Source organism: Thunnus maccoyii, chromosome 8, assembly GCF_910596095.1.
Source record: "Thunnus maccoyii chromosome 8, fThuMac1.1, whole genome shotgun sequence".
In the NCBI taxonomy this organism is placed as follows: Eukaryota; Metazoa; Chordata; class Actinopteri; order Scombriformes; family Scombridae; genus Thunnus; species Thunnus maccoyii.
Genome location: NC_056540.1, coordinates 22,759,047 through 22,786,250, shown reverse-complemented (window position 1 = coordinate 22,786,250; position 27,204 = coordinate 22,759,047). Strand labels below are relative to the sequence as shown.

Genomic DNA, 27,204 nt, shown 5'->3' with positions numbered 1-27,204 from the left:
GGGCAACTAATTGTTAATCCAGCCTTGTCCATAACTGTGCACATTCAGAATCCATGCATCAGCCTTGAATGTTTCAGACTTGCACAACAATCTGTCCTTTGTTCTATGGTCTCTGTTGTATATCAACCCGTGTTAACCTGTGAAGGAGACATTTGAGTTTGTGAATGTGAAGTAAAGATTTGTAGCTGAAGAAAAACGTTACACATACACAAAGATGCACACACTCAGCAAGGCCAAGGCCACACTTGTAACTTCAGTGTATGCATGGGTAACCTCAGCGTCACACACGGAGTGGGAACTCTCAGTTTCACACAGTTTTCTGCTTTGAATCTGTAGCCAGATGTTCACAGATGTTCTTTTTTCTCTTTGTGTAACCTCAGTATTTACATAATTAGTGTACAAATTCTACTTGGACATTCTCATATAGGACTGCAACTAATGATTATTTTCATTATTGACTAATCTGTCGATTATTTTCTCAATTAATCAATTAGTCATTTGGTCTACAAAATTATGAAAAATGTTGATCACTGTTTGCCAAAGCACAAGATGCAAACTCAAATGTCTTGTTTTGTCCCGCCCAACAGTCAACAACCCAAAGATATTCGGGGAGGGGGGGGGGGGGGGGGGTATTCAGATTGTTGCAATCTGCAACCTCTTTCTTTCTTTCAACCTTTATTTAAGATTCTCAGAGAAATCGTTGAGAGTGACCCTGATTTACAATGATGCTGAGATTACATCATGGAAAATACAACAATACAAATCAACAAACAAAATCAGTTAAAACAGTTGCAGGCGGGTAGTGGGTGGTAATTAAGAACATTCCTCAGATGTCCAAGAGGCATGAGAGTATTCAGTTTTACTTCACGTTGCAAGATATTCCATGAGTCTGCTGCACTAAAACACTAAAAGCAGTCCGTCCAAGATCAGTCCTGGCACCAGGTACATGAAGAACCAGCCAGTCACTGGAAGGCCAGGGTTCCTCAGCTGCTGGAGGCCACTTAATCTTACACACTCCTCCTATCTAAAGCTAATATGAAGCATCAGCCGTCCAAATGAGTCAAATCAAATAGATATCTTTCAATGTTACAGTCTTTTTCATACCAAAGTCTCTTTTTGTTTCTATACTTCTCTGCAGCTCAAAGGAAAACACTATAGGAGGAGACACAAAATGGGAATTTGATGATAAAAAAGACTGTAAATGTGGCAGATATCCACTTGATGTGACTAACTCAGACTGCTGAATCCTCATATAAGCTTCAGATAAACCTTTAAATGCGTTTTTGCACAAAATGTGGATTTTGGCATCCATCAAATACATTGAAAGCACATTTGAAGGGGATCTTTGAATGGCCATTATGAACAGGAGGAATAATTACAGCGAAGAAAACCTTCGCTTTCAGTGTTCATTTGGGCACCTGACTGTTGTTTTAAGACAGACTTGTCCTTTAATGTTATTGTTTATCTATTATTGTTGTTGTTTTGTGTTTGCTGCAGAAATGTGTAGGCCTAGAGGACTCTTATTTTGAAGTTGGGGGCGAACCGTAGCCGGAAGTGAGAGTGGCCGTGGCTCTGTGTTCAGGCTGCGGGGAGGAGGAGGAGGAGGAAAGCCCTGGCTGTGATGCCGCTGGATGATGGCTGCTTTCGGGATCCTAAGTTACGAACACCGGCCATTAAAGCGGCCCCGGCTCGGCCCTCCGGACGTTTATCCTCAAGATCCAAAGCAAAAAGAGGTCAGATTTTACGATGTACAAACTAAAAGTGCAGCGATAACGTTTTAGGCACGAAAATTTCCAGCCAAGAAGCTGTTCAAGCTAACACTAGCTAGCCTCTTTAGCAAGCCTTCTAGACGATTTGGGCCTAGCAATAACAATGAACAGCTCCTAGGTTAGTTGTCAGTTTGTGAGCTAGCTCGTCAGCTTACTTGGAAAACAACCGGTTCACTAGAAATGGAGTTTTCTCGGCTAGCTCGTCGGCTGGCCAGTGCTATCCAGTTTGAAATCATCTGCAACCATTTTCGGTTTGTGATGGAAAACAGTATGCGTCGCCTTTTTTTTGGTTTGTGCGTGATTAGTAATTGTTTGTTAGCTTGATGTTTTCTTACAGCGAATTAGCTAAACCTGCACAGCTGAACCCTTCACTCTCTAAATATGAGATAAACTATCCGTGCTAGATTTTAAGCAGCAGTGTTTTGGCCTAGCTGAGCACTGCTGTTGGCTCCTGATCTATTATTAACTTGAGATAATCTGTTGATGCAAATGGAAAACTGACTGCTTTACCTCAGGGATATCCTATCTACGTTGATGCAAATATATCTTATGACTTAGTAATATTTCATTTTAGTTATGTTTGTTTTCTTAGTGTCAGCAAACTCAGATAAACTCAACCTAATTTTCTCAAACGACCATTTGCTCATCTGAGAACAGAAATTATATGATATTGTACTTTAGCACTAAGAAGTTTGTGCTGATATCAATGTTTTATTCAGGATGAATTGACTGCACTGAATGTGAAGCAAGGATTCAACAATCAGCCGGCTGTGTCTGGTGATGAACATGGCAGTGCCAAAAATGTCAACTTCAACCCTTCAAAGGTAAAACATGGGTGTTTTTTTAAAAGAAATTCTGGTTCTACCCAGCCCGATACGCGTTGTATTTTTATGTGAGTAGTTTGATCGATGTGGCCATCAAACAGGTTTTTCCTTCATGCTTTACAGATCAGTTCAAACTTCAGCAGCATCATTGCTGAGAAGCTGCGTTACAACACGTTTCCAGACACGGGGAAGCGTAAGCCACAGGTCAACCAGAAGGATAATTTCTGGCTCGTCACAGCACGGTCACAGAGCTCCATCAATAATTGGTTCACAGATTTAGCGGGGACTAAACCTCTAACACAGCTGGCAAAAAAGGTAAGACCTTGGGTGTAAAACACTAAAAGCCTTCTTTACTAATTAATGTTTTCTTCATATTGGTTTAACTGGCAATATAGTATGGACATGTGAAGAAAACAAGGTGCCACATTGGCTTCATCTACTGCATTGTACCAGTGTCTCTTCTTTGAACACCAGTTCTCTTTACATGGTCATATTTCCTCTTCCTGTTAATTTCCACTGCCTACATAAGGGAAGCACTGGTGTAGATTTTTGAACCCAGCATTTTCCCACCCATGTCCACAAGTAAGGGAACGGATTCACCAAAGTTAATAAGCCTTTATCATTGCGGTTTCACGATTCAGTGCTCATCAGTCTTCCTCAGGGTCAAACTTTTTCCCGCCCACACTGACCACCACTGATAAAACATACATCTTTATATGTCTTGTCTTGGTAGGTTCAGGTTCAAGGTAAACTTTTATTGTAATTCTAAAACTGCACTCTAGAGGTGCACAGCAGAACAAAATTGTGTTACCTGGCTCACATTGACAACAAACAATAAACAACAATACAAACAGATACTAGGTAATTTATTTTGATACAACTACTAAGGAAAATGCAATTTTCAATTTTGCCGGTAATTAAGTGGCTGTCAAAATAAGGTAAATTCTATTATAACATGCTAACATTGCAAATGTTAGCATTGTTAACATTGCAAATGTTAGCATGCTACCATTCCTAACAAATGCTAAATGTAACATGCTACTATGCTATCCTGCTAACACGATTGGGCTCATCTGTGCCTTGGGTTGAAAACTCGAGCCTGAACAGATCACAGCTGAGTCTGAATACGGCTGAGCCTGACAAAATACAGCTTAGACTGATAAAGGTCAGCTGAGTGTGAGCTTGACAAGCTTAGTCTAAGATGTCCTACATAGTTTGCTAGAAAGGACCAGGCATAACCTTTTTGTCACCTTAGATGTAAGAACTTCCAAAAAACTGTGTTTTCTGGCATATGATGAGAATTACAGTCTAAAGGCAAATTTATGCTTTCTATGTCGGCGTTGGTCTGCATGATGTAAATTTTGTCATATGTCCATGTCTGCGAGGGCCCAAAATTTGAGACCGTGCGGACCGTACACACTGCAAGTGAGCCAACAGCACATGCGCTAGAATAACAAACAGAAATGCCTGTCTTGTCTACTTAATGTATGTACTGTATTCTTATTCTCATTAAGCTGTCGCACACACCTTTTTTTAAACTTGTTGTTCTGCAACATACGGGAACTCCTCGGCTTCATTCAGACTGAAAACAGTCCTGTGTAAAACAAAGAGTCTGTGTTGGTGCGGGCGAAAACAAAATATGGATAACAGATCATTGTGTTTAAAGGCTTATCAGATGTTTGTAATGTTCAGACTGGATTTTACAACTCTGTAAAGTTATCGTGGCTGCAACCTCGTTTTCTAGTGCGCACATGTGGAACGCGTCTGTATCCGCAGACCTGCCGATTGTAGTGTGTATTGAACCACATGCGTCTCCACATGCAAGTTTACAGCATGCAAACCATGAATCGGCCTTTACAGGGTGGCAAGTATTGCGAGAGACTTGTGTTACTGATAAAACTGATATTGCCCAGTACTCGTAAAATCTTCATATATTAGTGCATGTTTAACTAAAATTCGCTAATATTTCAATAATACTACGATGGCAATTCAAAATTTTTGCTCCAGTTAAATTTAACTTTTTAATTTTGAAATTTCACCACTTATTGTGGTTTAGTAAAGCTCGATAGACTTTTTCTACCAGGGCATCCTGTGCAGAAGTAGCCAGCAGGTTAAGTATAGAGGATCCCGACGTGTACGTGACCATTTGGAGAATTTCACATATCATTTATGTGCAAGCAAAGAAGAGAACAAATGAACGTGGAGATAAAACGGTGGCTGAACTGTGCGACTCTCCTGGATGATTCAGTTCAACACCACTAAACAAGAACAATTCAGTGGAGGTAAGTTAAGTAGTTGTTCTTTTCCCTGTTAGAACAATTGGTGCTTGCAGTGTTAATACAGCTGCGGTGCTTTGGGCAATAATTCTAGTTTTCTCATATTTGTTGCTGTTTGTGTCTAAGTTATGTTTAAAGTGGAGGTTCTAATGTTAAAAATCCTTTTAATTATTATATAATCATTACTTCTAAAGCATCTGGTATGCACTTAGTTTAATTATAGATAACCTTAAGGCTAAATTACAATGTTTATACATAATGTTTGCAGTGGTGGTAATTCCCTTGTTGTGGTGATGCACCACTGCTAAACGAATAAAGAGGAAACACTGGCTTATGTCTAAATCAAGTCTATTGTTTGTCTTGTTTGTATTGAACTAAAACACGGTGAATGTCATTGTCTGTACTACATGGCAGCAGTTTTTATTGCTGCTTTGTTATTTTTGAAAACTTGAAAATCTATTATTTATAGATTGTCTAGTGAGGTGTTTTTGTTCATTCACGGCAAATTAATTTCTCAATATGCGCTTCTTACAAATGGCAGCAGATAGATTTTGTATGTTGAGTACATCAGGCTAAATTAAAGGTGAGCTTTTCTATTTATGTGTGGATGAAAGGCCTTTATCATTTACTGTTACCCCTGTAGCTTGTGTTAGAGCTTTTCTTTTATTCCTACATGCACAGGTAGATGCATATTTCATCTGACAACAGTAAACAATGTTTTCTAACTCTCTGTATTATTGACTTTGACAGATCACGTTCACAAGTGCACCGCTCCTCTCCAGCTGCTTCATCCAGCGACTTCATGCATAGAATAAACAGTGTTGGAAAGGAAAATACATCTAGCTAAAATGTTTTTTTTTTTCTTGCAACAGACTTTTCAAAACAAGGATTTATCTTATGTTTACAGTTTTATTTATTCAGCATTTTTTGACTGTAGTTAAGCCTAGTGTTCTGTACTGAACTCAGTCAGCTGGTTGAAAAGTGGTTAACTCTGTTCTTGTCATATCAAGCAGAAAACTTGAATAAATTACCTCGAATCAAATGTGCCGTCTGTTTATGATCCTTTATATTTATTTCAAGTGAAATGCTAATATTGTTTATGTTCTGATTCTATTGTTTCATGTGAGTTTTAGCAGCTTTATATCAATGTGTGTGCACATATATATATGTTTTTCTTCTTCTTTTGTTTACATAAAGCTTGCATTTTTTTCCTGACAGTTCTTCTCTCTTTCTTTTTTCTCGTTGTTTGTGCTGTTTTGAGAATCTTCCTTGTGTTTGCCTTGTTTCTCTCAGCATTACTGACACAGATGATATTTCCTTATCACAGGTGCCAATCTTTAGCAAGAAAGAAGAGGTTTTTGGATACTTGGCCAAGTACTCGGTCCCTGTCATGCGTTCGGCATGGATGATCAAGATGACCTGTGCGTATCATGCAGCCATCACAGAAACTAAAGTCAAGAAGAGGCATGTGATTGACCCGTGCATAGGTAAGCAAGTGATGCTGGAAACATTGACCTGTTTTGAATCATTTTTCCATTAAATTTTTGAGCTAAAAGATACTTAAAGATGCTTACTTTCACAGGATGTTACATGATTTCTTTGAATAGAAAATGTGCTGCCATTAATTTGATTTCTGTGGCTTTAAAATGCATTTTGTGTGTCTGTGTAGAATGGACCCAGATCATTACTAAGTACCTGTGGGAACAGCTTCAGAAGGTGGCTGAGTTTTACCGGCAGTCTCCCAGTCAAGGCTGTAGCTCACCACTACCAGCCACTCCTGCTGACGTGGAAACGGCCATGAAGCAGTGGGAATACAACGAGAAGCTAGCCATGTTCATGTTTCAGGTCAGTTCAGTCTGTTAAGTCTCACGCTGAACAGTATTTTCATAACAAGCATTATTTGTGTTGCAACCTGTTGATGCATTGTGGCAACATTTAGCTATCAAAGTAAATAATTCTTCCTCGACTAATTTTTTTATTGGACAAGTATATTGTACAAAACAACAGAAGAAGCTTTAACGATTCGCTAAAGAGGCAGCAGCTGTGCAGCAACTATCACAGGGGAAATTAAGACATTTAAGAGGAGAAAATGCAAATTAAGTGGCAAAAATGTTTCCCATGTCTGCAGCAGAATGTACAACTTTTAAACAAATTCTTTCAAATTGTTTTTCTCCTTTGAGTAATTAAGTAATCCTGTTACATTCGGGGAGAGTAATTCAAGAGATGAATTTATAAGAGCTGTCGCCAGAAGTCACTTAATCAATTAGTTGATCAACATAAAAGTAATCAGCTATTTTTAACAGTTTAAACTATTTTAAAGTAAAAATTCCAAACATTCCTCAGTTCCAGCCGGTCATCTGTGAGAATTTGCTGCTTTCCTTAATTGAATTTCATAGTAAATTAAATATCTTTTGTATTTTGGACTGACAAACTGTCTTACTGTATAACCTGACCACACGAGTAACTGATTAACAAACAAAATAACCAGCAGATTAATAAATAATGCAAATTGTTAGTTGCAGGAATTATCCTGGATTGCTTTTTCCTGATTGAGTTTCCTAACTTGATTTACCTGTTTCCTTGATGTGAAGATGGAACTCATAACATGCTGCAGTCAGTGAACGGTTCATGCTGTAAACACTGTACTTCTTTTGGTCACCGACCTAAAACAAAGATGCACTTCCGTGTTGTTTCTGTGTTCAGGATGGTATGCTAGACAGACACGAGTTCCTGACATGGGTGCTGGAGTGCTTTGAGAAGGTCCGACCGGGTGAAGATGAGCTTCTCAGGCTTCTCCTGCCCCTTTTACTACAGGTATTCTATAACATATTTATTCACTGTCACCTCAGCATCTCTACCTCAGGCTCATATCACCACTCATGCTCTGATGGATCACATTTGGGAAACACGCTTAACATTCATACTGCTATTAACAGTTACATATCTCAGAGCTGCTCTGTGGTGTGACAGGCTTCTACAGCTGTCAACAGTTTATCATGAACTTCATCCACAGTATTTTGGCAGTGTTGACCTTTGCTGACAGTGGCCACCGGGGCCCACAACCTTTTTAATTTTGTTTCTATTTCCAAACCCGACTGATGCTTGACCGAGTGAGTGTGGGTAACGCTGTGAATCTCTCCCGTCCCGCAGTACTCAGGGGAATTTGTACAGTCGGCTTACTTGTCACGGAGACTGGCTTACTTCTGCACGCGCCGCCTCAACCTGTTGCTAAGCGACGGGAGCCTGGGCCCCGGCGCAGGAGGGCATCCGGGCCATGGCATCTTGGCGCAGCAAGGTAACGCCCTACCCCCCACTCCCACCTCCCAGCCGGCAGGAGGGAACCAGCCGCAGACACCTTTCACAGACTTCTACATCTGCCCGCAGCACCGGCCTCTGGTGTTCGGCCTCAGCTGCATGTTACAGGTATTATGCTCTTGTTTTGACTAAGCTTAAATATATAATTGATACATGGATTCTGTTTTCTTTGATAAATTATCAGCCTCACTTAGTAATTCTACTTTTTCTTTCCATTTTTTTTTTTATTTATGTTCTTCTTATTGTCACATCAGAGCATAGTGTTGTGTTGTCCTAGTGCTCTGGTGTGGCATTACTCTCTGACAGACAGCAGAAACAAGACTGGCTCCCCTCTTGACCTCCTGCCCATCGCCCCTTCAAGCTTACCAATGCCAGGGGGAAATACCGCCTTTACTCAGCAGGTACTTCCCTTGTTTTTGTGTAAAAATCTTTACACAAAAGTGAGTACGGGGACTGCTAATTTATTCCAAGACGAAATGTAAATATTTGTGTGCAGCACAAAGGTGTCATGGCAGTTTTCTCCTTTGCTGTCAGATGTTAAGATAATGTTTTCTCACCTTTTTCTTCCGCTGCAGGTACGTGCAAAGCTGAGAGAAATTGAAGAGCAAGTTAAGGAGAGAGGCCAGGCTGTGGAGTTCAGGTGGTCATTTGATAAGTGCCAGGAGACTACAGCAGGTTAGAAAACCGTCCTTTTTTATCTCTGCTTACACCTGTTCACAGCTCGCGAGAAGAGGTTTGCGTGCATGTTTGAAATTATCTCTGTAAACTCTTGCCAGGGTTCACCATCGGGAGGGTTCTGCACACCCTGGAGGTTTTAGACAACCACAGCTTTGAGAAGTCTGACTTTAACAACTCCCTGGACTCCCTGTACAACCGAATATTTGGCTCAGGCCAGAGTAAAGACGGCCATGAGGTATGTCTGCGCTGACCCCTTGTGACTTGTGATCATCAGATTAAAAAAAAAAAAGTGACACCGAGTGATTTCTATTTTTAGCCGTATTGTCTCATAACGCCTGCTTCTGTCCAGATGTCGCCAGATGACGATGCGGTGGTGACCTTGCTTTGTGAATGGGCAGTGTGCTGTAAGCGTTCTGGCAGACACAGGGCCATGGTGGTGGCCAAGCTGCTGGAAAAGAGACAGGCTGAAATAGAAGCCGAGGTAAGAGGCACACCACCCCCTACTGACTCACTGCTACACGGTTCAATCTCCTGCTTGTTTTCCACAGCTTCAAAATGAAACCTTTTTCACCTGTTTTAGAAGTGATCAGTGTCAAACAAATATATTTTCTTTTTGTATCACCGCAGGTTATAAACCTCTAACCAAGTCATTTTTTTTTTTTAACATTTGTAAATAGTGCACTCAAATAGCGACTTAAAGTATCAGTGTTTGATGTTGGTCTGCATAGGTTTGTATTTTACAAATCAACCGACCAATATGTGCATGCAAAAAACAGTAGTTGACAGCATCTCTAGCTATATTACACTAAAATAGATTATCATGAGTCTGTAAGATTCTTTTATATGATTTACTGCAGGGTTGATCTGACTAATAACCCCAAACATTGCAATAATATTTGAAATTCCTACTCCATAATTCATATTTTGTGGCATTTGTAGACAAACCGAACTAAACAGAGCGAAGTTTTAAATAGATTTTCTACATTTAGCACTCAAAGACTGTTTGTTCTGTGTTGTCTGTCTGGTATGTGTGTGTGTGTGTGTGTGTGTGTGTGTGTGTTTGTTTGCAGAGGTGTGGTGAGTCAGAGGTGGTGGATGAGAAGGGTTCTGTGTCATCCGGCTCCCTCTCTGCTGCCACACTACCAGTCTTTCAGGATGTGCTGCTACAGTTTCTCGATACTCAGGCCCCCACACTGAGTGAGTCTCTGTTTTTCTTATTTTATTTTTTTTTTCCATCACATTTCCTGCGGCTGTGATTCTTAAATGTGTCAAACTTGATCTCATATTAAAGAAGTTTTATATCCTTTTGTCTTTGCCTCTTATTTTATTACCCGGTGCGTATTTATTATAAATGATTTGGTGAGGGAAACCTGGTAAATTATTCAAATCCTTTTCTTTTTTTTTTTTTTCCTCTTGTGTAGCGGAGCCTGGGAATGAAAGCGAAAGAGTAGAGTTCTCCAACCTGGTCCTGCTCTTTTGTGAGCTCATCCGTCACGATGTCTTTTCCCACAACATCTACATGTGCACGCTGATTTCCCGAGGTGACCTGGCTTCCGACTCCCACCTGCCGCGCCCGCGCTCCCCCAGCGACGAGCCCTCCGATGAATCAGAACGCAAGGAGCAGGACGCGGGCAGCAGCGTCAAAATGGAGGCACGTCGGAGGCGTCTGTTGTTGGTGTTGATGAGTCATTTGTGCAGCAGTACAATGTGTGGGGGGCAAAAGGGTAACATATGGTTATTGTTTGTTCAACAGGATACCGGTCTGTCGGAGTCTATGGAAATCGATCACAACTCCAGCGCTAATTTTGACGAGGTAGACATAGTATTCGTGCATAAATTTAGTTTGGAACCAAATGGGATATATTTTGGAATTCCTCAGAGTCATCTCTGCCTCCTCTTGCCTTGCAGATGTTCTCTCCTCCGATGCACTGCGAGTCTAAAGGGAGCCCCTCTCCTGAGAAACCTGCCCCAGAGCAGGACAGCAAGGCTGCCTGTAAAGACAAAGGCATGGACCCCGCCTTCCCTCAACTGTACGAGCAACCCCGACACATTCAGTATGCTACTCACTTCCCGATTCCTCAGGTAAGAACAATCACAGCCCGCATGAAGTCTGTTACTGAACTCTTAAGGTCGTTATTGATAGTTGAGAGTTTAAAAACCATGTTAGTGATGTAATTTCTTGTAATACTGGCCAGTTAAATTGAGTCTGCTTTACAAATGCATCCTGTATGAGCCACTTTTGTTTTAATATCGATATGTTTTCCTGATAGCGGCTGAGTGTTTTTCCAAGTTATAATTTACAAAACATATTAGAGAAAATGCTTCTGATATGTTTAAGGGTAACTTTACTCCTCAAACCCTATCGGATCTGGAGGCTGAAGATATATGCCTCCAATTTATTTTTCTTACGGTTTTGCTGTGCTGATCAGGTTATCAGGTGCATCCAGTTTTATAAGGATCTTTTTTTTTCCCCCCCTGTCTTTAGGAGGAGAGTGCCAGCCACGAGTGCAACCAGCGGTTAGTGGTCCTCTACGGTGTGGGCAAACTGAGAGACGAGGCACGACACACCATCAAGAAAATTACCAAAGATATCTTGAAGGTGCTCAACCGCAAAAGCACAGCAGAAACAGGTACGTTAACTGTGCTTCTCAGTTTTATCAGCCCATGACTGATTGCTTAACATCCCACATTTCCCATTTACTTATGTTTTACATTAGCTTAGCTGTGGGCATGCAGTTTGTCTGGCAGCAAACTGTCATTTAAGATTACACTTTAATTTCAGCTATTTCTCATGTTTAAGGATGTAAATGGAGCCAGTTTTGAAGTTTTTATAGGGTCCCCTATTTCAGTGATTTTTTTTTCCCCCTCCTGCATCTCTCTGCAGAGTAATCCATGTACATCATATGAGAGAGATAATGTTTTTCCAGACAGCAGTGTGGACCGCAGGAGCTTTGTCATGCTTTAATGTTTGTAAAACATTGTTCACATGCAGGCTGAGTACTCTCTTTCCCGTTGTGGCCATTCCAGCTGTTATCCCCCTAATAACTCTGCCTCTTTGAATACTTTTCATTTGTATTCCCTTTTCCCCTGCCCTTCTTAAGAGAACAAGCATTTTTCCCCCCCTTGCTCTATCGACCCTAGGGGGTTGCATCACTCAATCTTCTTTTCATCCAATTTCTATGCTAATAGCTCTCAACTGTTCACAGCCACTTTATCTTATATACATGTGACCTTATTAAGGTGATTTAGGGTTTTCAGAGTTATAATTGCATAGATTGGAGTGTTTTATGACACTTTAGTACATTCCTGTGAGCCGATGGTGACCTTCAGCTCACGATTGTGTTTCTCTTCGATGAGAAATTTTCCTTTCGCTTTCAGTTACTTTATAGCGTTCTCTCTTGCAGCGAAGCTGCCAAATCGAAGGAGGCTGGAAATAAGATAACAGACCATTGGGTTAACTTGATTTCACGGCTGGCCTACTCGGCAGACTGGAAAGAAAACCGCTGAGTTGCTGCTCCCTCTCTTTATTTTTTCCCTGCCTCTCTTTCCCACATACACAGGAGGGGAGGAAGGACAAAAGAGGAAGAGGAGTAAGCCGGAGGCCTTTCCCACTGCTGAGGATATCTTCTCCAAATTCCAGCACCTCTCCCACTTCGACCAGCACCAGGTCACCTCCCAGGTTAGACCAGACAAAATTCATTTTTAGATGTCCTCATGTGTGTTTCAGAGAATATAGGAATCAGTTAATTGTTTGGGGATTACTCAAAGGGTTTATTAATAGAAGCAGCCCAAAACAAAAGACCTCCTAAGGTGACTAATTTGAATGTAAATGTAATTTGAATATAATTTGATTTCTCTTGTGAGATGTCTGAATACAATTTGAATGGATAATTGACTCAAGTGGCTGCGTAAGTTGAAAACACAGCAGAACATAACGTATTTAGGTTTCTCAGTTGTAGAGGTTGTAACAGAGAATACATTTGAACATCAGATGCAATACAGTAACAGCCAATGGATGATTTATATTATAAAAATGATACAATTTCATTTGCATAAAGCGTTATTTTTTTTTGCTTTTTTAAAGTGCTTTTAATTAAAATGTAGCTGGCAGTAATTCCAGGGTCAAGTCTGTGTGGAACTTTTACCATTTAACAAGTCTCAAGAGGCCAAAAGCTGTTTGAGAAAGTTCAGTGATCGGCCCTTAAAAGTTTTTATTTATTAGTCACTTTGATGTATAGGAACATTTTTCCAGGAACATCGTGGTTGTTTTTGCATTCATTCTTATATTAATGTGACTCCGAAAGGCAAAAATATTTAAATATTTATTGTGCTTATGGTACATTTGTAGGAGTTGTAGGAAACTAAACCCACTGAAGTAAGCTCGTATAGCATAAAATATGATAAGATTTGTACTTGAAAACGTTGTACATGTTTTAATGGAGTCTTCAAGGAGCAGGCACTGTCAAAGCAAGCAAAGACATATTTGTACCCAGTTTTTTACGACTGTTTGAATGGCTACATTTTTACCTTCTGGCTGTTTTTTGCCTTCATTCGTCTGGCTTGTCTCCCTCTAACAACAACAACATTTCTGTAGCTGACAAAATATTTTGGCATCACCGCATGTTTCTGCTTATTTTACATGTAGACTGTCTCTGTTGGAGCTCTGCAGAATGAAAACATATTGTTGTGTTGGGCGCTCACAGTCAGAGCCAAGACTGGAGATATTATTGCTTTTTTTTTTTTTTTTTTTGCATGTTAACAATGTCTGATATTTTGTTTGTGCGCAGGTGTCCAGAAACGTGCTGGAACAGATCACCAGCTTTGCCTTAGGGATGTCTTATCACCTGCCTCTCGTCCAGCACATCCAGTTCATCTTTGACCTCATGGAGTACTCCCTCAACATTAGTGGCCTCATAGACTTTGCTATTCAAGTATGGACAGCTTTATCGCTTATGTACATAAATAAATCCAAATGAATCTTGTTTTATTCATCGTTGTTATAAAAAAAAAATATATATATTGAAAATACATCGTGTGTGTTTTTTGCAGCTTCTGAATGAGTTGAGTCTGGTGGAAGCCGAGTTGCTGCTGAAGTCGTCCAGCCTGGTGGGAAGCTACACCACCAGCCTGTGTCTGTGTATCGTGGCTGTGCTGAGGAGGTACCACTCCTGCCTCATTCTCAATCCTGAGCAGACGGCACAGGTTTTTGATGGGTATGTCACTTATAAGCCTTGATGTTTGTCTACAGGATACCTCAAAAAAAATCTCAGTTTTGTAAAGACTTGCTTAGATTTGCATTGGTGAACCACCGTAGACTTCACCATCACACCGTGTATTGTCGAAATGAACAGAAACAGAGATTGGATTCCAAGCCTAAAGGAATGGTTGCAGGGTGAAGGCATCAGTTAAACTTATAATTAAAGTAGTAAAAAGGATGTTTTGGGTTGTAACTGCATACTAAAGAATTGCTAGTGGTTTGCACTCTGAGGGCTTTCTCATTCTACTTTAATTGAGTATTTTTATTGTCACACGGATGCTGACAGGGCTCTTAACTCCCAAAAGCTGTGCTCCTAACAGTTGTTTGTGATGCTGGTAATTTTGGAACTAGAGATAATTTAAATAAAGCCTCTAATTAAAGTGAAATATAAAAGTAACGTTTCAACAAAACACTATTAAGTATATAGCTGAGGAGTTTCTGTTGAACTATGTGTGTAATTGTTTCCTCAGGCTGCGCATCGTGGTGAAATCAGGAGTGAACCCAGCGGACTGTTCCTCTGCTGAGCGCTGCATCTTGGCCTACCTGTATGACCTCTACACCTCCTGCAGTCACCTCAAGAACAAGTTTGGCGAGATCTTCAGGTATAAATAAACGAGCTATTTGTTTCTATTTCAGCTATTTGAAAATAAACGCTTTCCTCTGCTTTAATAGAAAAGCATAGTTACCTTTTTTGACTGATCTCTGAAGGATAGATGTCTTTTTTGGAAAGTGGAATGTGTAGAACCTAACATTTAAAATATGTTTGTGTACAATAAATCAACTCAATCACATGATTTATGGCAGGGTTTCACTTTTATGTAAGTCATGGTTGTTTAATTTTAGTTAATCTTGTTCTCTTCCAGTGAGTTCTGCTCCAAAGTGAAGAACTCCATCTACTGCAATATTGACCCGTCAGACTCCAACATGCTCTGGGACCCCGTGTTTATGATGGAGGCCATCGCCAACCCCTCGGCACATAACTTCAACCACTCGATGGTGGGTAAGATCCTCAACGACAGCCCAGCCAACCGCTACAGCTTCGTCTGCAACGTGCTCATGGATGTGTGCGTGGACCACCGAGACCCTGAGAGGTTTGTTACGTTTGGTTTAGACGGCTACATTTTTGTACTCTTTGTCAGACTGTTGTTTGATGTCATTTAATGGGCTTTCAGGGTGAACGATATCGGGATCCTGTGCGCAGAGCTGACGGCGTATTGTCGCTCTCTGAGCGCCGAGTGGCTCGGCATCCTCAAGGCTCTCTGCTGCTCCTCCAACAATGGCAACTGTGGCTTCAATGATTTGCTGTGTAATGTAGATGTAAGTTGTGGTTTAGTAAGTTTTTATCTCTTTTCTGAACACCTGTGCTTTTGACCCTCACCGTTGCTTACTTGTGAAACCGGTAGAAGGATCTCATCTGTTCTCTTTAGTTTCTTTATGTCACAACTATGTTTTTACTCTTACCTGCCTTTCAGCTCACTTTAATATTTATTTTCAAGTCTCTTATTTGATTGGTTACTACATTACAGCAGCTTTTCTCATCACACAGCATTCATTTTAAAGCTGATCTCTGCACACGTCTCCCTCAGGTTAGCGATTTGTCCTTCCATGATTCCCTGGCAACCTTTGTAGCCATTCTCATCGCTAGACAGTGCCTACTCCTTGAAGACCTGGTTCGCTGTGTGGCCATTCCTTCCCTCCTCAACGCAGGTAAGGATTATTTTATCTGAAGCTATACAAAAATATGTATTGATGTCATTGCTATCAGATCATCATCCTTCAAACTAGGCAGTTGATAAGACTTTGTTCACTTTAGTTGGTCTGCTCTGTGATATAATCTCACCAGGGTTCTCCATGAACCCCTCCGCCCACCCCAAAGCATCAATATATAATATCACAGCCATCAAGCATTCTATAAATGAGTGAGCAGTACTTTGCAGCCTGGCTCATAGGAAGGAATACCAAGCTGTATAATGCATTACTTCTATCAGAGAGGAGAGTAAACACAGCATATTTGATCTGGGTCCATGAAGCCTTGATGTGCTTTGTGCACTGGCCAGAGAAGTGCCTCTCTCTCCCCACTGTTAATCTTTTTTTTTTCCTCCCAGCTTGGAGACAAAGCCCCATTCAGCCATGCTGTTTGGTTGGGTTTGGCTCATTTTATAACGCAACCACACATGCCAACAGCTCGCGCTTGTGGCAAATGCTTTGTTCTCACTCCCTCTTTCCCCACGAGATTTCTGTGAAAATTCCTCTTCATCCTGGCTGATGAAAAATCTAGGACGAGGTTTAAATTTAGATGTGTGACATGTGTGACTTTGATGTAGTAGATTGTGTAGATGAGGAAACTCAGCTCTAATCGATGCGTGCGTTTCTGTACTTACCTTCAGCCTGCAGTGAGCAAGACTCTGAGCCAGGAGCCAGACTCACCTGCCGGATTCTGTTGCACCTTTTCAAGACGCCACAGCGCAACCCTGTCCCCCAAGACGGTGTGAAGTCAGGTAGTAAAAACCTTTTTTTTGTTTCTATCAAACTGTCATAACTTTCACTTTTTGGCTAATAATGTGTTGTTATGTCTTGCAGATAAATCCTCAGTTGGTATCCGGTCGTCCTGTGATCGCCACCTTCTTGCTGCTTCTCAGAACAGCATAGTTGTTGGAGCTGTATTTGCTGTCCTCAAAGCTGTTTTTATGCTGGGTAAGAATATTTTAAGATCAGAATGTGTCATATAAAAAATGCGGTTTCAAAAACAACCATCAAGATGAGGATTGATTACTTTTCCAGGTCAAAACTCTGCTCTGTTTCGTCTCATTTGCCTCCTACATGGGATCGATGCAGATTATTATACTGTAAAAATAGTCTGTTGTGATGTTAATTATAGATTTTACTGGTTGATTTTACTGGTTTCTCCATTTTATTATAGGTGATGCTGAGCTAAGGGGCTCAGGACTGTCACACCCCGCTGGCCTTGACGACATATCCGAGGGGCGCAATGTCTCCATAGAAACAGCCAGCTTGGATGTATACGCAAAATATGTGCTGAAGACCATCTGCCAGCAGGTGAGAACATGAGCTGAAATTAGGTAAATGACATGGAAGCAATAAAACGCAGTGTCACAGTTCTTAGCTGAGCTTTCTGAGCCGCTTGTACAAGCAGTAAGCCAAAGAGTCATAAAAAGCGTGAATGAGATCATTTTCAGTAGCAGATGTCATTTATCTCACGTAGATATCAAGGCCAAAGGGAGCTGGCAGCCGCTCAGAGGGCTGGACATGCTCTGTGGTCTCAAGAGACTTCAAACACTTTTTCTACCAAGAAAGGCTCTGTCATGTGCGGATCTATTCCTGAGAAATGACCCCCTCGCACTGTATTTGTCATATCACTACCCACCATCTTTGGTTAAGATCGTTTTGCATGACTCATGATACTCTGACTTGAGCTTTAGTATCACTGCAGTACTGCTCATTAAAACAAGATGCTGTAACTCAATCCCTCCCATTAGGAAATGTAATTTGCTGACCACTTTCACATTTTCCCTTGTGCCACTTAATCCTTTTCATGTCTTCCCCTCTGTAGGAGTGGGTTGGAGAGCGCTGCCTGAAATCTCTGTCTGAGGACAGCAGTGCCCTTCAGGACCCAGTGCTGGTAAACATTCAGGCCCAACGTTTACTGCAGCTTATTTGCTACCCTCACCGCCAGCTGGACAGTGATGATGGTGACAACCCCCAGAGACAGCGCATCAAACGCATCCTCCAGGTTCAGTTCTATTTTTGTTTTATGCCCAAAAAATCATCTATCTTTGAGTAAAAGAAAAAGGTTCAGTTAGTACATCAAACAAGTGGGTAAGCCTTGAATATCTGATTACGCAGTTAAAAAGAAGCTTGATAAATCCATTTAAGCTGCTATTAAGTTGTCTTTCTTTCACTGGAACTGTGGGGGTTTGCCTCCCTCTTCTGGCTGAATCAGTGTATTACCAGTGCACTGAGCTGTGCATATACCCAGAACTGGCTTTTGACAGCTGATAAATACTATACATAAGGAAGAATGTATGTGAGTAACATAAACTCTGTCCTTTTTGTAGAATATGGACCAATGGACGATGAGACAGTCATCTCTGGAGCTGCAACTGATGATCAAACAGAGCACTAACAATGTAAGTTTCCTGTTCTGTTGTTTTCAATGGACCTAACTTTTGTGCATCCTGTCAAATGAATCTGATTCTACCTTGTTTGTTTTCCAATAGGAGCTCTATTCTCTCTTGGAGAACATAGCCAAGGCCACAATCGAGGTCTTTCAAAAATCAGCTGAGATGAACTCCAATAACCCCTCAGGGAATGGAGCAGCGGTCCAAGGTGGCTCTGCATCCAACAACAGCAGCACCACAAGCAAGATGAAACCTATTTTAAGGTGTGTGTCTTTGTGCCTCCCCTCAGGGCTTGTTGTGTTTTTTTCATTATTATTATTATTTTTTACTCTGCATTGAATTTAGTAGTTTATTCTTACATTCAATAATGCTAAGACACTATGGCTCCAACCCTTGCACTGATGCCTGCTGGTTACTACTATTTTTTGACATCTATAAAATGAAACTGAATCTGCTTTTACATTTATTGTAATTAACTTATCTCGCAATTAAGTCACCTGGAAATATTTTAATGATAAAATGCTAACATTCCAACATACAGCGGCATGGAAATCTAACATTGTTCGCACTGTGTGTTTCAGCTCATCCGAGCGGTCAGGTGTGTGGCTGGTGGCTCCGTTGATAGCAAAGCTGCCCACATCAGTTCAGGGTCATGTACTGAAGGCAGCAGGGGAGGAGCTGGAGAAAGGACAGCACCTGGGCTCCTCTTCACGTAAGGAGAGGGACAGGCAAAAACAGAAAAGGTAAGTGGCAAACATATTCTCTCAAATTGGATTAGATTTTATTTGGTTGTCCTACAAGGTAAAGGCAGGATGTTTTGTTTTCATTTTGTGCCACTAACTGGATACAGAAGCTGCAAAAACAAAATCTTCCAGCTATCTTTAACACGATTACTTTCCATTTTTTTCCCTCCTCAGTATGTCTCTGCTGAGCCAGCAGCCATTCCTGTCTTTGGTGCTGACCTGCTTGAAGGGGCAGGATGAGCAGAGGGAAGGTCTTCTCACCTCTCTCTACAGCCAAGTACAGCAGATTGTCACAAACTGGAGAGAGGACCAGTACCAGGACGACTGCAAGGCGAAGCAAATGATGCACGAGGCTCTGAAACTACGACTGAATCTTGTAAGAGCTCCTCAAAAACCACAACCAGCTTTATAAGGCAGCATTAGTTTTGTTAGTTATGTTACTTTTCTCATATCACAAGTTAATCATCCAAAATATTAAGCATTCACTTTATTACTATTCTACTATTTTGTATCAAACGTGTTATGTTAACAGCATTTTCCCCTGTGCTAACAAGGTGGGAGGCATGTTTGACACGGTGCAGCGCAGCACCCAGCAGACCACTGAGTGGGCTGTTCTACTCCTCGACATCATCAGCAGCGGCACAGTCGACATGCAGTCCAATAAGTGAGTGCCAAATACAGAGAAAACCCCTTTTCAAAGTGCAATCCACACATTATTACTCTAATTGGACACTCCTGAACACAAACTCTGTTGTCAGCAATTATCAGTCACTTGATCCGCCTGGCTCTCATGTTTGTTTCTCTCCAACAGTGAGCTCTTCACAACAGTGTTGGACATGTTGAGTGTGCTGATTAACGGCACTCTGGCTGCTGACATGTCCAGTATCTCTCAGGGCAGCATGGAGGAGAATAAGAGAGCCTACATGAATCTGGTCAAGAAGCTCAGGGTAAGAACAGCACATGTTTAATCTGTAGATATTCAGATTCAGTATAGATTCATATGTCATATTCTTGTATTCATATAATAGCTGTCAACTCTGGCATTGGGTTTTGTTGTGCTTCAAAGTCTAGGACCGTTTTCTTTTTTTTTTTTCTTAAGTAAGGAGGCATTGAGTTGAGAAAATAAACACCAGATGAAAAGTGTTCGAGTTCAAATGAACCAACACAAAATATTCACCTAAAATTCAGGCTGAAAATGTGACCAACCACAAGAGAATGAGGGTGACAAAAACGCAATGTGTTTTCATTTTAACTACATTTGTCTTGATCAGCTGGTTACTTTGTGTGTGTCCAGCTAAAACAAAGGTTTTGAATAATATGCTTGGGTATGAAGGAAAGTTCAGAAAAGTTCAGCGTGGTTGTCCATTGTTTGCATTTTCATAATCGCCTCTTTCAATATTGTATCCCGTTTTGTATCCACAGAAAGAGCTTGGAGATCGGCAGTCAGAAAGTTTGGAAAAGGTTCGCCAGCTGCTGCCGCTGCCCAAGCAAACCCGCGACGTCATAACCTGTGAACCTCAGGGCTCGCTAATCGACACCAAGGGTAACAAGATCGCTGGCTTTGAGAAGGAGGTAAAGCACTTGTACCATGATGTCTACATGCAAAGTTACACACAGTTTCAGTGTGATTTGTATCAGCTGGTCAGACCAGGATTTTATTGATCTAATAGAACTGTATGCTGGTATTCTGTGTGCAAAATCTGATGCACAAAATGCATAACTACATTGTGTTTCAATGTGCTTACAAGTATGTTAAAAGATTGAGAGGGGGGAAAAAATAGTGCCGCTTTTATTTTGAAAAATAAATACAGCAACAGGAAAAGCAAAGTGACATTCTCTCTGCATCAAAGATACACAAACTATATGCAGCGCATGCAAATCTTCAGTTAAGTAACACTGCAGTGTCTTTGTTCCATCAGGGCCTTCAAGTATCAACCAAACAGAAGATTTCTCCGTGGGATGTCTTTGAGGGTCTCAAACACTCTGCCCCTCTATCCTGGGGCTGGTTCGGTACGGTGCGTGTGGACCGAAAGGTCACTAAATTCGAGGAGCAGCAGCGTTTCCTGCTTTACCACACCCACCTGAAGCCCAAACCTCGTAGCTATTACCTGGAGCCACTCCCCCTGCCTCCTGAAGAGGAGGAGCCACTGACGCCTGTCTCCCAGGAACCAGAGAAGAAGATGATGGAGGCAGTGAAGCCAGAGAAGAACGTGCCCGCTGTACCCTCTGATTCAAACAAGAAGAAATCAAACAAGAAGAAGAAAACTCCGTCTGCCAAGACAGAGGTCAGTTAGGCTTAAAACTCATGATTTTGGATTAGTATGATTTGACCTAATCGGTACTCTGTATACATTTGATTATCTGGGCTGAAGTAATTGATTTCTTCCTTGTTCTCACCAGGACTATGTGAACCGAACACCAGGTGGTGTGAGTTATGGGACTAATATGCCACCTGAGCTGATGCAGAACCATCCATATGGCAGGCTACCCTACAGCCAGCAGTCCATGGGCATGTACACACAGAACCAGCCTCTACCTCCAGGTAAGTTCCCAGCATATTGAATCATCATCATTATGACATACAGGTCTAGCAATCATCTTAAATACTGTCTGGGATTGTGGTTTAAATAATTTTTCTTTCCACAGGAGGTCCTGGTTTAGATCCTCCATACAGACCTACCCGGAACGCACCAATGAACAAAATAATGCCCACACGGCCCAGCTACCCGGGCATGATGCCTGGTATGCAGGGAAGCATGCCTGGCATGATGGGACTGGACAAACAATACCCAATGGGTTATAAGCCCCAGCCTACCATGCCACAAGGCCAGTTACTCCGCCAACAGCTACAGGTCAGACTGGTGAGTCAGTCCGCACTGACAAATCAAGCAACACCTTCTAATCAGGTTGAGAGTTGACCAAAAGCAGGAGTTAGTAAGCTGAAGCAGAATTAAGATAATTAAGTTGCTGTTTGATTGCTTCTTAATTTTACTATTTAGGATGAGAACGGTGTAGTTGTTTTGAGTGAAAGATTTTGTTATCAAGTTGGAATGTAAGAATTTACCTCCTGGACGTTGAATCTTTGCTATTTGCTGATTTGTTGTTTCTCTTTTCAGAATCAGAGCATGATAGGGCAGCAGATTAGACAAATAACACCCAACCAACCCTACACTTCAATGCAGGCGTCTCAGGTAAGTCTTTTTTTGCCACTTCCTTTGTTGTTTCCAACACAGGAACTTTCCCCAGGCACTAAGAACCTTTTGGGGATCTCAGTTCATCTACCTGTGTTTCCACCAGAGGAACCGGAGTCTAAATTAAGTTCCAGGGAGATTGTGTTACCCCCGAAAAAAGTCCCTGCTCTTGGGGAAGTACTTTCCAAAAGCATAGGAACTTTGGAGGCAGGGTTTGCAGGGATGAACATTTCTGATTGGTCAAACACAGACACCGTGGCTGCTTCAAGTTTTGTACCGCTTCATTCATAAAAAAAAAAAGAAGTACTCTAGTATTTATTTAGGATGAGGGGAGGACATTTCTCTTTGTTTGTCAACGTTAAAAATAAAGTTAGGCTTTCTCGTCAGCTTCCCGACTCCTTTTTAAAAAGAGCGAGAGAAAAAGAGAGAGACAAACAGCGTGAGCTGAGAGTGGCGGTGGTGGTCGAGTGAGCTAGAGAGTGCATGAAGAGAGTGAGCAGTAGTAGCGAGAACAAAGCCTGTGAATGAGAGATATAAAACATTGTTTTCTGATTGTTTCATGGCGGTTACATTTTAAAGCAGAAATAAATAATCGTCTAACACTCAACAGATGATTTACTGCGGAGACGGACGCTCTTAGTTTCAGTTTAATCTTCCTCCTCTGCATCTTTCCTTTTCAGTCCAGTAAATACAAAGAACAAGAGGACAAATCTGTGTTGTTTTTTCCTGACGTGTGAATACGCTGCCATCATTTTTTAATTCCTCATGAGTCTAATTTGCATGATCTACCTGGTTCCTCGGATGCGGTGGAAACACAAACAGGATGTACACCTTTATTTATACACAGTAATGCAAATGAATTTTAGCTGTTAAGATGTTTAAACAGGATTCAATCCACTGTGTTCTCATTTAAAGATCATTTTATGAAAGTTTGCCACCCTCACCCACGCTGAAAAGCTAAAACAACACAAATACCTGCAGTTGCACATGCTCTCACATGTGTACTCTCTAGGTCTCGTTTGGTTTTGTGGAATAAAAAATCCTGACTATCAATAAATCAATAACGGTAGCCTTCCCTGCTGTGGTTTTAATGATCAACATCGTCTCTGTTTGTTCAGAACATATCTCAGGGCTATACCACATACGGATCACACATGGGAATGCAGCAGCATCCGTCCCAAGGTGGTGGTATAGTTCCTTCCTCCTATGGGAACCAAAACTTCCAGGGCACCCATCCAGGAGCCAACCCAGCTGTGGTGGATCCTCTTAGGCAAATGCAGCAGAGGCCCAGTGGTTACGTTCACCAGCAGGCCCCAGGCTATGCACACAATATGCAGAACACACAAAGGTCAGTATAGTGTTGCAAAGGTTTTGTTGTGCTTTTTTTTTGTAATAATGCTTTATAGCTCTAAATAGCAGCAGTTTAACATTAGATTACATTACTACAGGGTTGCTGTTTTTGACTTTTCATTGTGAAATTTGTTTTTAAATACATTGCTACATGGCCTCATCTTACTTGTTCCTCTTCTGTAAACCTCAGGTTTGCCCACCAGTCCCTCCAGCAGGCTCCTATCATGCACAGTCTTGGTCACATGGGAGGCCAGGGTGTCCATCCAGGCTTGAGGCCCAATCAGATGCTGGCAGAACAGCAGCAGCAACAGCAGCAACAACAAGCAGCACAGCAACAGCAGCAGTACCTCAGACAAGCACTCAGAGTATGTCACTTGGCTTTTCATCCTCTCACTATTCATTTATCCGGGTGATAAATAGATATGTTTTGGATGACTTTCTAACTCAGGAGGCTGTTAAACTTCTACAACCCTTCAAATTATGTATCCCTAGAGTTTAAAAGTGCCTTACAGCAATGTAAAATCAGATTATCATGAAAAGTATTATTGAGTTTATGAGCATAAACAGACAAGTTACTAAACATCAAGCATCACATGATTTCTTGGTATGAAATCTCAGATTGGTCGGATACATTTTGCTTCTCTTTGGTTCTGCAGGCATATGAAATTGCCTTGTGTAGCTATAAAAACAGAAATATAAATAACTTATTTAACCAAATCTTACCTCAACTAAAGAAAGAACTTGAAACCACAAATGATAAATACAAGAACCCCTTTCACTGAATTAGAGAATTATAAGGGCCTTCGCTTGTGTGAACCTCTTTAACTGACTAGAAGAAACACAGGATAGATGAACACCTCTGGACACATCTCTTTGCTGCCATTATTACTGTTTTAAATCATCACAAAGTGAAGGTAAAACAATGTAAACATGATATAAAGTGAAAGGAAGATACTGCCTGAATGAACAACTCTATCTAGTTTTGCAATGATGCAGTGAATTAGTAGGGCCCAGGCAGAACTATAAACCTTGACGAAGTAAAATTCAGGTTTAAGGTGCTCTGGCAGGGTGTTTGAAAGGGTCCTGCTATTAAAAAACAGGATCACCATTAATTTTGAGTCCAGGCTGCAGGAGGCTGTGAAGGACGCTGCCCACAGGCTGCAAAACTCTGGCTGTGCTGCAGTTCTTACAGTATTAACGGGTCTGTAATGTTGCCAGAGGCCAGACTAAGCCGCGCTTTAATCTAGTCAGTACGATAAATTCAAAAATTACAGGTCTCTTCCTCAAGCACCAACTCTTGTCTCTTTCCCTCGTATCCGCAGCAGCAGCAGCAGGCCCAACAAGTTCAACAGCAGCAACAACAGCAACAGCAGCAGCAGCAGCAGCAACAAGTCCAGCCTCAGCAGGTTCCTCCTCAACAGCAAGTTCCACAGCAGCAGCAGCAGCAGCAGCAGGTGTCAGCGGTGCAACCACCAGGCCAGGCACAGAACCAGGGCCTGGGCATGCAGCCACTGCCCCCACAGCAGCCCATGGTAGGTCCTATACAGGTGACTGTGACCTTTACAGTTCCACCAGGATTTTGCTTTTTTTTTTTTTTTTTTTTTTTACGATTATTGTGGCCAAAAATGCTTGATTTTGCAGTGGCTTTTCTCAAAAATTGTGATACGATGTGCAATGTTTTATGTGCTCTTTTTGAGGTAACATTGCAGGAATTGGGAAAAATTGCAAGCAAAGGATTTTTTAAAAAAGTACTACCAATTAATAGTCATGTAATCACTTCAGTTAAAAAGCATTCTGCATATCACAGAAACAACTATATTTCAGTGCTATTTTTTAAATTTGTTTTCTGAACATGAGAACCGTAGGCTCAAAGTTATATAACAAAGGAAATACTTTACTTGAGTTCCATTTATAAGCCCTTATTAAATAATCTTTCACCTCAACATTAGCAGCAAAGAAAATCAGTCAGCAATGCCATTAAAATAAATCCATTGTCATAAAAATACAGTTTCATTTCCAAAGTGCCCATTTTTATGTTTGAGGTAGATTATATCACAATCAACGTGTATTCTTCTGACTGACTGAATGCAAACCAAAGGCATAGGGCAGGTTAAATGACAGATAAAGTTCAGTCTCTTACACCGACAGGGTTGTATACAACTCATAATGAAACTACAGTAGGAGTTCTTCTGAGTCATACTCCGCCTCCTCTCTCTCAGTCGTTGGTTGTAGTACCTGAAAACCAAGCTTTTAGGTTTTAGTTTGTGTGGTGGCTTATGCTCTTCGCTGTACCTGCGCTGGTTGTGAATGACGCAAGTTACCACAACATGAAAGGTGACAACTGCTCCAAATCACAAGCGGTCTGTTGATGTGGCCATTTCATGTTGGAAAGTAATTTAGCTGTGCGCTGCCTGTGTCACAAAGATGAAAGATCAAGACAAGATCCATGTGGGTCTTAATATTTATTTTTCTTTCATTGATATTTAAGAAACAGTTAATGTATGCTCTCCAAGAAAGCATCGACTTTCTATTTATATCGTTACAGCATCAAAGTAACTTGGAAAAACTTGAAAGTTTTGGAATCATTTTTGTGCAATTTATGAGATTCCAATAACCAAGAACCAATTGAGCTGCCAAACAGTGACCTTTTTAAAACAAGGAATGACCTAATTTATATTTTCATTTTCAAAATGACAACATTCATGCGTCTCAACCAGGATAATGTATTTTTGATTAGTTTCTACCCTCTACATGTTGATTTTTGTGGCATACTAAAAACTATGGAAACCACCAGCTGCCTAATGCAAAATGATCATTAGTAATGTAACATATATGCGACTGGTAGTTAATGAGTTTAATGGATTATGGAAAAAACCACTGTAATTTCTCTTCTCTTAAGACAATGTGTGTGCATATCTATCTTAGTTTCCCCGACAGGGTATGCAGCAGACCCAACAGCAGCAGCAGACTGCAGCTCTTGTCAGGCAGCTGCAACAGCAACTTTCAAGTAAGTCAGAAACTTTTCAGACATATTTTATGTCCATTTCCCTAGTTTTCGTTGTTCCCATGTATGTACAATGATGAACAACAGATTTCATGCTTATAATCAAACTCTTCCCACTCTTTTCAGACACACAACCAGGACAGAGCACCAATTCATATTACTGATCGTGCTTGTTCATAGTAGTCTGTGAAGAAAAGTCCCTCACTCGATATGTGTGGAGGCCTGTAGATTGGCAGATGAATGTGTCGAGTTCTGTGTAGGCTGTTAGGAGAGAAGACTGTTCAAGGCACAACGGACCACCAAAACCAATCTCTGACCACTGAAGCAACGATCAGAAAATATCTTGATTTCAGTTTTGTAATCATGGATTATCAAGGAGGGATCCTGCTTTAAAGTAAACAGATAATGGTTAATAATGGAAAAGTCTATGTAAAAAAAAGTACCAGAAATTATAAGAATGCAATTTTTTTATTTTATTTCAATTTGTACAATTTTTTCAGTTTCGTGTATTTCTTATTAAAAAATCATGTCAGTTTTTATGTCTTGTATTTGTGTTGGGTACCTGTATACTGTTAATGAAACCTGGGGGGGGATCAAAGAGTTTCTTGTATCACATAAGAAATAAGTTTTAATGACATAAAGTTACCTTTTAATGCAA

The 27,204-nt window shown here is 41.0% G+C and overlaps 1 protein-coding gene across 1 annotated transcript; it reads left to right on the top strand.

The window, feature by feature from the left end:
• Positions 1-1,577: 1,577 nt before the first annotated feature.
• Positions 1,578-27,204, top strand: med12 (mediator complex subunit 12). The gene is made up of 43 exons (XM_042419650.1): positions 1,578-1,733; positions 2,489-2,593; positions 2,717-2,908; positions 6,197-6,356; positions 6,539-6,714; positions 7,573-7,683; positions 8,020-8,292; positions 8,439-8,585; positions 8,760-8,859; positions 8,961-9,097; positions 9,212-9,343; positions 9,933-10,059; positions 10,284-10,513; positions 10,616-10,675; positions 10,771-10,944; positions 11,348-11,492; positions 12,423-12,541; positions 13,650-13,793; positions 13,912-14,075; positions 14,590-14,721; positions 14,983-15,210; positions 15,292-15,436; positions 15,706-15,826; positions 16,507-16,617; positions 16,700-16,813; positions 17,040-17,176; positions 17,691-17,870; positions 18,196-18,267; positions 18,358-18,521; positions 18,840-19,001; positions 19,176-19,377; positions 19,556-19,665; positions 19,813-19,948; positions 20,424-20,573; positions 20,921-21,286; positions 21,402-21,543; positions 21,648-21,862; positions 22,118-22,192; positions 23,311-23,540; positions 23,733-23,907; positions 24,865-25,074; positions 26,468-26,549; positions 26,673-27,204. The coding sequence occupies exons 1-43, from the start codon at positions 1,632-1,634 to the stop codon at positions 26,708-26,710; spliced, it is 6,495 nt and encodes a 2,164-aa protein (XP_042275584.1). The 5' UTR covers positions 1,578-1,631; the 3' UTR covers positions 26,711-27,204.

Coding starts and splice junctions, on each gene's coding strand:
- med12 (XM_042419650.1), top strand. CDS start 1,632: ATGATGGCTGCTTTCGGGATCCTAAGTTACGAACACCGGCCATTAAAG. Junction 15,437..15,705: donor ATTTGCTGTGTAATGTAGAT/GTAAGTTGTGGT, acceptor CGTCTCCCTCAG/GTTAGCGATTTGTCCTTCCA. Junction 16,814..17,039: donor CAAAGCTGTTTTTATGCTGG/GTAAGAATATTT, acceptor ATTTTATTATAG/GTGATGCTGAGCTAAGGGGC.